The sequence below is a fragment of the Helianthus annuus genome, chromosome 12 (genome assembly GCF_002127325.2).
Source record: "Helianthus annuus cultivar XRQ/B chromosome 12, HanXRQr2.0-SUNRISE, whole genome shotgun sequence".
NCBI lineage: Eukaryota > Viridiplantae > Streptophyta > Magnoliopsida > Asterales > Asteraceae > Helianthus > Helianthus annuus.
Genome location: NC_035444.2, coordinates 138,895,342 through 138,905,584, shown reverse-complemented (window position 1 = coordinate 138,905,584; position 10,243 = coordinate 138,895,342). Strand labels below are relative to the sequence as shown.

General features: G+C 44.8%; 1 protein-coding gene across 1 annotated transcript; it reads right to left on the bottom strand.

Annotated features, from left to right (window-relative positions):
- Positions 1-8,242: 8,242 nt before the first annotated feature.
- On the bottom strand, positions 8,243-9,184 carry LOC110893384. The gene has a single exon (XM_022140495.1). It carries the CDS (start codon positions 9,182-9,184, stop codon positions 8,243-8,245), a length of 942 nt encoding a protein of 313 aa, XP_021996187.1.
- Between the last annotated feature and the right edge of the window lie 1,059 nt (positions 9,185-10,243).

The window sequence follows — 10,243 nt, the reverse complement described above, 5'->3', positions numbered from 1 at the left end:
AGCATGCAAATTGCCTTATTATTATGGGTGCACACTTAATAATAACGTGGGGTGCATGCAAGTCCCAGTGAGGCTTCTCGAGCGTGAGAAGGGTTCTGCCTTACTATGTGTGGACCTGGTAGTACGTAAATATCAGTATGGTACTTGACATCCATCTCGTTTCGAATTTCTGAATCGATTCATTTCCAACTATAGAATCATGAGTGGACGAGGACACGGACGTGGCAACATCAACATGACTCAGGCTGAGTTGACTGACTTAATCAATACCCGTGTGGCTGAGGCTTTAGCAGCCTATCAAGCTGGTACGGAATGTACCAAGTACTCTTTACTCTTATGCCACGTACACGTCTTTTCATTCCTATAATGTGTTTCCTTCCGTCATTTAGGTCAGCAAGCGCAACCCCACAACAACCAGCCTGCGTGCACATTCAAAATGTTTATGGACTGTAAGCCACAGACCTTCACTGGGACTGAAGGGGCTGTGGGACTTCTGAGATGGTTCGAGAAAGCAGAGTCTGTGTTTGCTATCTGTAACTGCCCCGCTGGGGACAGGGTGAAATATGCTGCGGGTACCTTGGCAGATGGTGCCCTAACATGGTGGAACGCCCAGGTACAGTTGTTGGGCATCGAGGCAGCGAATGCCACAACTTGGGAAGACTTTAAAGAACTGATCAGGGAGGAGTACTGTCCTCGGGATGAGGTCCAGAAGTTGGAAAACGAGTACTACAACTTGCAGATGGTTGGATCTGAAGTCGAAGCGTATGTGAAGCGATCGTATGAACTGGCCGACATGTGCCCGAACTTGTCCCGGCCTATGTCTCGGAGGATTGAGTTATTCATCAAAGGGTTGCCTCCGCGTGTGAAGAGTTTGGTCACTGCAGCCCATCTCAATGATTTAACACAGATTGTTCGACTGACTCATAAGATTGTGGACCAAGAGGTCGAGAGCAATTCGTTACCCCCGCGTATTTCGGCCACTACTGCTGCTACACCCACTGCCACTGCGTCCGCTAATGATAACAAGCGGAAGTGGAGTGATTATGACAAAGCATCCAGTGTTGGCCAGACTCAGAAAAGGCCAGACAACAGCAACCGCAACATCAGCCAGTCGTCTTCTGTCAATCAAGGCCAGGGAAGTGGCCACAGCCAGGGTTCGTATGCAGGGAGGAAGCCACGGTGTAACAAGTGTGGCTATCACCATTTCGGGCCGTGTGGTCGGACATGTAACAGGTGTGGTAAGGCGGGCCATGAGGCCAGGGATTGTAGGGCCTCACAACCCAAACACCAGCAGCAACAGAACCAGCACAACCAGAGACAACAGGGGCAACCACCCCAGCAGAACCAAGGTTTCAGGAAGGGGTGCTATCAGTGTGGTGACGAGGGCCACGTTAAGCGGGATTGCCCTCAGTTAAACCAGAACGCCAACGACAACAACCGCCCGAATAATAACAATGCTGGGAACAACAACAACAACAACAACAACGGCAATAACGGGGGAAATGGCGCTCGCGGTAGAGTGTTCCAGCTTGGAGCAGGGGATGCCAGGAATGACGGCAACGTTGTAACTGGTACGTTTCCTGTTAATAATCGTATTGCTTCTGTATTATTTGATTCGGGTGCCGATTGGAGTTATGTGTCCCTAGAGTTTAGTCAACGATTAGGGATAACCCCAACACCTTTAGAAGTTAAATAAGTAGTAGAACTAGCAGATGGTAAAACGATAGAAGCCTCGAATGTCCTTTTTGGATGCAAACTAGATCTCGTGGGTCGGGTGTTTGACATTGACCTCCTTCCCGTTACACTCGGTAGTTTTGACATAGTAGTAGGGATGGATTGGTTGTCTAAGCACCAAGCAGAAATTTTGTGTAAGGAGAAAGTTGTGCGTATTCCTCTCCCTGATGGGGAGTCACTGTTAGTTCAAGGGCATCGTAGTGGGACGATGGTTGGGATTATCACGGCCATGCGTGCACAACAGTATCTACAAAAGGGGTATCCTGCACTGTTAGCGTTAGTTACCAACGCTCAGTCTGAAGAGAGTAAGATCGAGGATCTACCAGTAGTGCGAGAATTCGCTGATGTATTCCCAGAGGAGCTACCAGGGTTACCTCCTCACCGTCAAGTAGAATTTCAGATTGATCTTGCGCCGGGAGCGGCTCCAATTGCTCGAGCCCCTTATCGGCTAGCACCTGGAGAGTTACAGGAGTTGTCCAATCAACTACAGGAGTTGTTGGATAGAGGTTTCATTCGACCCAGTTCATCGCCTTGGGGAGCCCCAGTTCTGTTCGTAAAGAAGAAAGACGGGTCATTCCGTATGTGTATCGACTATCGAGAGCTCAACAAGGTGACCATTAAGAACCGCTATCCGTTACCACGCATCGACGACTTGTTTGACCAGTTGCAAGGGTCAAGTTTCTATTCCAAGATCGACTTAAGATCGGGTTATCACCAGGTAAGGGTTAGAGAAGAAGATGTTCCTAAGACGGCGTTTCGAACACGCTACGGACACTATGAGTTTTTGGTCATGCCGTTTGGATTGACGAATGCACCAGCGGTTTTCATGGATCTCATGAACCGCGTATGTAAACCATATCTTGACGAGTTTGTTATAGTGTTTATTGACGACATCTTAGTCTATTCCAAGAACAAAGAAGATCACGAGTGGCACCTACGTCTCATCTTGGAACTTTTGAGAAGGGAACAGTTTTATGCGAAATTTTCTAAGTGCGACTTTTGGATTCGAGAAGTGCACTTCCTTGGGCACGTTGTTAATAAGAAAGGGATACATGTGGATCCTGCGAAGGTGGATGCAGTTAAGAATTGGGCGGCACCAAAGACTCCGTCTGAGGTGCGACAATTTCTTGGTCTCGCAGGGTATTATCGAAGGTTCATTAAGGATTTCTTGAAAATCGCGCAACCTCTCACCTCGTTGACACAGAAGAACACGACGTACTCTTGGGGAACGAAGCAGGAAGAGGCTTTCCAAGTTCTGAAACAGAGACTTTGCAGTGCACCGATCTTGTCGCTACCAGAGGGTACCGAAGATTTTGTGGTTTATTGTGATGCTTCGATTCAGGGTCTCGGTTGCGTGTTGATGCAACGCGAGAAGGTGATAGCTTATGCTTCTCGTCAGCTGAAGGTGCACGAGAGGAACTACACGACACACGACTTGGAGCTAGGAGCGGTGGTATTTGCGTTGAAGATCTGGAGGCACTATCTGTACGGTACCAAATGCACCATCTACACCGACCATAGGAGTCTTCAGCACATCTTCGACCAGAAAGAACTGAATATGCGACAACGACGATGGGTGGAATTATTGAACGATTATGAATGTGCCATCAAGTATCATCCGGGCAAGGCGAACGTTGTAGCTGACGCCCTCAGCAGAAAGGATAATGCACCTAGGCGTGTGCGAGCATTGCAACTCACGATCCAGTCTAACCTCCCTTCCCAGATACGAGACGCTCAGTTGGAAGCGTTGAAACCAGAGAACGTTCGAGCTGAAGCTTTACGTGGCTCGAGGCAACGACTAGAACGAAAGGGAGACGGTGCTTACTACGTAACTGGACGCATTTGGGTCCCATTCTTTGGCAACTTACGGGAACTGGTAATGGAAGAGGCACATAAGTCACGTTAGTCCGTACATCCTGGATCAGATAAGATGTACCATGACTTGAAAACTACCTACTGGTGGCCCAGCATGAAGGCTCATATAGCAACCTACGTCAGCAAATGTTTGACTTGTGCTAAAGTCAAAGCGGAACATCAAAAGCCCTCAGGTTTACTGCAGCAACCAGAGATACCCACATGGAAGTGGGAACAGATCGCTATGGATTTTGTGACAGGATTACCCAGAACTCAGGCTGGGAACGATACAATTTGGGTGATTGTTGATCGCCTCACGAAGTCAGCACACTTCTTAGCAATCAAGGAAACAGATAAGTTTTCTCAATTGGCAGCCATCTACCTTAAGGAAGTGGTTTCTAGGCATGGGGTGCCAACTTCTATCATTTCAGACCGAGATCCGCGTTTCACTTCAGAGTTATGGCAGTCAATGCATAAATCGTTTGGTTCCCAACTCGACATGAGTACCGCTTATCACCCGCAGACGGACGGTCAAAGCGAGCGCACCATCCAGACACTTGAAGATATGCTACGGGCATGCGTACTCGATTTTGGGAAAGGGTGGGAGAAGCACCTACCGTTGATAGAATTCTCCTACAACAACAGCTACCATTCAAGTATTAAGGCAGCTCCGTTCGAAGCACTGTACGGACGGAAATGTCGTTCACCTCTCTGTTGGCATGAGGTGGGTGATAGTCAGATCACAGGCCCTGAGTTTGTTCTTGAGGCATCAGAAAGCATTGTGCAGATCCGAAACCGTATGGCCGCAGCTCGCGACCGTCAGAAAAGCTACGCTGACAAGCGTAGTAAACCGCTGGAATTTGAAGTTAATGACCGCGTTATGTTAAAGGTTTCAACCTGGAAGGGTGTGGTGCGTTTTGGGAAACGCGGCAAACTAAACCCTCGTTATGTGGGACCGTTCAAAATTCTGGAACGAATTAGAAAGGTGGCCTACAGGTTGGAATTACCTGCTGAGTTGGGTAATGTCCATGATGTGTTTTACGTATCGCAGCTAAAGAAGTGTTTGGTTGATGAAACACTAGTAGTACCATTTCAAGAGCTGAAGATAGACGACAAATTGCAGTTTGTCGAAGAACCAATTGAAATCATGGATCGGGAAGTTAAAGTTCGTAAGCACAGCCGCATACCGATTGTGAGAGTTCGTTGGAACTCAAGACGTGGTCCAGAGTTCACGTGGGAACGCGAGGACCAGATGAAACTTAAGTATCCCCATTTGTTCCCCACAGATCAGGCAGAACCTAGCAAACTTAATGTTGATGCAACTAGTGAATTTCGGGACGAAATTCCCATTCAAGTGGGGGATGATGTGACACCCCAGGAAAACTAGTGAACAATATAGCTTACGTTAGTGAGTGCATACCAAATTTCGGGACGAAATTTTTTTTAGTTGGGGATACTGTGACAACTCGTGATTCGAACCCACTTTGTGTAACGTATGTGAACGTTTTATGACTATATGAGCTTTGACGTATTGAATGCTTTGATGTATTGAATGTTATTATGAATGTATGTATGTCGTGTGCAATGTGTATTATGTGTATGTATGTATAGCCCAAACCGCACAACAGGATCCGAACGCACAATACTAGCTCAACGCACAAGCCCTTTGGGCCGTATAGCTTGCAACCGGATTTTAAGGCAGCCCATGTTTGGGTCGGCCCACTCCCCTTTCACGCAAACAAACACCCTTAGGGACTTGTTTCTCTCATTTGTTACAAAATACCTTACACACACAAGAAACCCTAGCTCTTTCTCTCTCGCTCTCACGAACTCACGGCAGCCGGTTCTAGCACCTCGAAGACTTCTCGTTGTGATCGGTTCACCCACCTTCAATCGGTTAGTGTTTGCTTATGCTTTCTTGATGAATGATGTTATGTTATGCTTAGGTTAAACCGATTAGAATTGCATATGCGATGATAGGCTAGGAACTGTGTGTGATGTTCTTGTGAATGATATGTGTTTAGGCTTGAGTAAAGGTAATCGGCTATACATGTATTTTATTCGAAATCCGAATGGTTTGGTTATTATACTCATGAAATCAGCTTACATATGAATATGGATTTGGTTGTGTTAATCGGAATTCATACTAGGATTAGTTCAGGATGCTAGAATCAATTCGACTAAATGTTGTGATGCTTGTTCATGTTATGAATAAATGATGATTAGGGTTTGTGGAATTACATGTTACAAAGCCGTTTGATCGATGATTGCTTGAAAAGAAACTGTTGATTGAAAGGATAAGTTTGGAAACCTTGTAACTGATTGACTATAGTAACAATATTGCTTGAATTATGGAAATAAGATAACTGTTTGGCATAATTTCGGATCACACAAGCCTAGTCGCACAACATGGTTGCAATCACACAAGTTTGCCCAGTCGCACAAGGCATCTTGGTCGCACAAGATGTCTACACGCACAAGCAGGCCAGTCGCACAAGCTGATCTGGTCGCACAAGAGGCCCTGATCGCACAAGGGCTATCCAGTCGCACAAGGACCAAGGACTTTGTAATTGGGCCGTAGTCTTGGGCTGGGTAATGAAACTGGACCGCACAAGTGTTGTGATTTTTAACTAGTGGGTCGGGTATTATAGTTGGGCTGGACTAATCAAATCGTACAAGATTTTTACCGGATCGCACATGTCACTTAAATGTTCCTTGTTGGGCCGAGCAGGCTATTGGACTGTTTTGTTATTGGGCCGGATGCAAGGCCAATCGCACAACCCATTGTGGATCGCACAAGTCATGCGGATCGCACAATAGGTTGGGCCGCTAAGTGTTGGGCTTTATCTTTGGACTATACAAATTAGACGTGATGGGTACTTGAATGCTACTGTCAATGTGATAACATGAATTATGTGTTGCCATAATCCATACGTGCTTGCAATGTGTTAGCTTATGTGGTACATGCGTGCAATACTTGAAAACAAAACCTGACTTGTATGGTAACCCTGTTAGGACGTGATTGACCAATCTTAATTCAAGTAACTTTTGGTATAATCTGCCGAGCAAACCAAGGTGAGTTCATTTCATTTCTCTAGCATGCGTCCCGGTGGTTTGGGACAACTGGTAAACATTTGGAAGGGAAACTCTGGGTAAACAATTACTTGGGTATTGGTTATTGTACATGGGATCGATCATTACCAATGCTTGGTTAGGAGCATTGGGGTTGTTAAGAGGCACACTCCTCGGATACATATGGGCACATTCCCTAGGGTATCTAGCATGAGCAACATCGTAACACAACACTGAATCGCATTAACATATACCTGGTAACACAACACGTTAACGAAACCTTGAACTCACCAGCGTAGTCTGACACACTTGTTTGCATGCTTGTAGGTCGTTAACTTTGGAACATGGACTTGCTATCTGGGAGTGCTGGAGTGGTCATGGATCGAGGCGTTTGTATTATCTTATATTGATACATTGGTTTAAGTGTTATTACGAAACATTTGCTAAATACCTTATTATATGCTTTCGCTACACAACTTTTTGGAATTGTTATCATGTTTGACATTTTTATTGGTAATTAATAACATGTTTTATCTAAGTATTTACTATTAGTTCAATGTGATTGGTGGCTCGAACTCTGATGCGTAACACGCCTCGCGGGATTCCCGCAGGTGGTATTTTGAGGGTGTTACATATAGCCTTTTGGACCTCATCCAACTTCAACCTCAAAGAATTGACTCTTTCATGAAGATTACCTTGCTTATAAAGAAGTCGTCTAAGAGGAGACTTCAAATAGGTGAGCTTTTTAACCACCGAAAACATGGTTACCCCTTGAACCTCCTGACTCTAAGCGTTCGAAACACATTGGATGAACCCCTCCTTGGTTGCTAAGAAATTAGCAAACTTAAACGGTTTAGGCCGACTATGTTTAAAGCTGGAAAGGAAGAGAATGCACGGGGTATGATCCGAAATACGAAAAGGGTGAAACAACGCATAAGCATTAGGATACATATCCAAGAAGTGAATATTCCCCATGATCCTATCAATCTTCTTAACCACACCTATTCCTTGTTTCGGTTTTTGATTCCAGGTAAAATGCATACCGTGGCTCTTGATGTCAACCAACTCATTACTTTGGACACACTCATAGAACTCTCGCATGCCAATAGTAGTAGTAGAAGAGCCAACTATACAATCTTCCATAGATAACGCCGAGTTAAAATCCCCCAACACGACCCACGGCCTATCTCTAACAAAGTTTTTATGCATACATAAGTTTTCCCAAAGGTGTCTTCTGTCCTGGTACTTGTTCTCGGCATAGACGAACGAACAAAAAAGGATCTTGTCATCCGACTTAAGACGGGATTGCACATGAATAACCTGGTCAGTTTGATGGATCACCATAAGATCCACTATCTCCTTATTCCAACCCACAATAATCCTAGTTCCCCTTGAACAACTACTACTATTGGAATACCAATCCCAGTTCCTGAACACCCCTTTGCAAACTCTATCCAAATTAGAAGTGTTAACATGCGACTCCAAAACAGCACAAATATTAAGATGATTTTCAGTGATTAGTTTCCGAACCTCACGTTGTTTCAGGGGATGGTTCAAGCCCCTAACATTCCAAACCATTAAGCTACCCATTAACACCCTTTAGACCGGGAGTGCTTGCCCCCTCAGCTGGTTTTGAATGCATATCCGCAGCCATAAAGTCGGACATTTCAGTTTGAAGATCATCTATAACCCCTTCCTCATCATACAGACTTCGAATCGGCTCATTCTTATAGGTCAGGTCCACATCAGGAACCCCTTCCAACTTATCAGCACTAGAAAGCGCCTCAAACGAGTTCTGAATCTTTATATTGCTGTTGTTTTTACCATTACCTCCATTTACACCCGTACTCGTGCCTCCCTTATTAATAATCTCATCATCTTTTTTTGTTCCAGACGTACTAGCTCCAGGAGTACCGTTACCTCCATTAAAACCCTTACTCATACCAGCCCCAGACGGATTAGTTTTTTGTTTATACACAAATTTAGCCTTTTGTTTCTTCTGAGGAAAGACATGTTTAGCCGTTTTCCGTTTGTCAGTCACAAATCCATCCTGATCAATAGAAACTTTTTTTTGCAGCTCCGGTTCAATCTTCGGACACGACGAGACATCATGGCCAAAAAGGCAGCAAGTAGCACATCTTTTCGGTCTCCATTCATATTCAACCTTGACTTCCTCCAGAACATACCCCTCTTCAACCAACTTAGGAACGACTACAACGATATAATCTTTCAATTCCTTATCAGCTGAAATTTCAACCATAGCACGAGCAAAACTTGTCCTACCCCAATTATCAATACACATATCAGCAGTGTAATTGTCTAACCTCTTCGGGATCCCAATCTTCGATGCCAGAAGACTCAGGCCATCATCCGTGTAGACAGCAATAGGCACATTGTGAAACTTAACCCACACAGGGACCGATTTGATCCCATCCTTTCTAAGTGTTACTGCCGGGGTCCAAACATTGAGAAATAACGGGACTTTCCTGATAAGCCAAGGACCACCTTCAAGGACCTTATTCATACCTTCAGACGAATCAAACTTAAAAAAGAAGAACCCATTGGAGTTTTTTGGGTAAAGGGTTACCCCGGTGATTCTATATATTCACAAAAATAAACACAAGTAGTAAGGTAGCATCCTTACTAGTTCAAACATGGGACATACCCCCATGCAAGTAAAACGAAAAAAAGACAACTAGAAAAAGTTTGCCAAAATAACCACTAGCCAACAAACACTAGAACAACTAAACCGCCCACCTATATGGAAATTATTCGTTAGCCATCATAGTGTCAGCTCCATGCACGTCCCACTTCTCCAGAAGCTCCCGAACTCTAGCAATGTTCTTGAATCTAAGCCCCATCAACTTGTATTTGACACTTTCTAGAACCGCCTGGCACACAACATCAGGCGGTCTCGTTTGATTTCTGAAAAGCCGGTTATTCCTTTCCTGCCATATGGTATAAGCCAACGCTGCCACCGTCAATCTCGAGACCATGTGCTGAGCTGATTTAGAGCGAGAATGCACCCGAAGCCATTCAAAAATATTACCCCACGTTGAATCAACTTTCTCCATGCCCGCCTTGGACCGAACCATATCCCAAACTTGCGTGGAGAATTTACACTCGAAAAAAAGATGGTTATGAGAGTCAATGTTTCCATGACACAACAAGCAACACATCATATTCATGTTGTTACATCGAGTATAATTCCATTGGAGAATTTTGTCTTGGGTAAGTAACTTACGTCGGACAATAAGCCACATCAAAAATGCATGCCGAGGAACACATTGAGAGAACCAGATTATTGCAGCCCAATCCACCTCTTGCTCCCTTGTACGAATAGAATCCCACACGCCAGACGATGAGTGCTCATCCATAGTATCCCCATCTTTCCATAGAAGACGATCTGGAACATTTAAATTCCGATGTATGTGATCCAGCTGAATAAGGACGGGAAACATATCCCTCCAAGCAGCCGGCAAAATCCAAGACCCATCAGATTGAATATCCGCGACTTTTGCATTGAGAGAAAATCCCTCACGAGTAATCATTCTCGGCGTTAAAATGTTACAAAGAGGACCGA

Bases quoted from the DNA above. Each gene is read 5' to 3' on its own strand.
- LOC110893384 (XM_022140495.1), bottom strand. From the start codon at position 9,184: ATGAATAAGGTCCTTGAAGGTGGTCCTTGGCTTATCAGGAAAGTCCCG.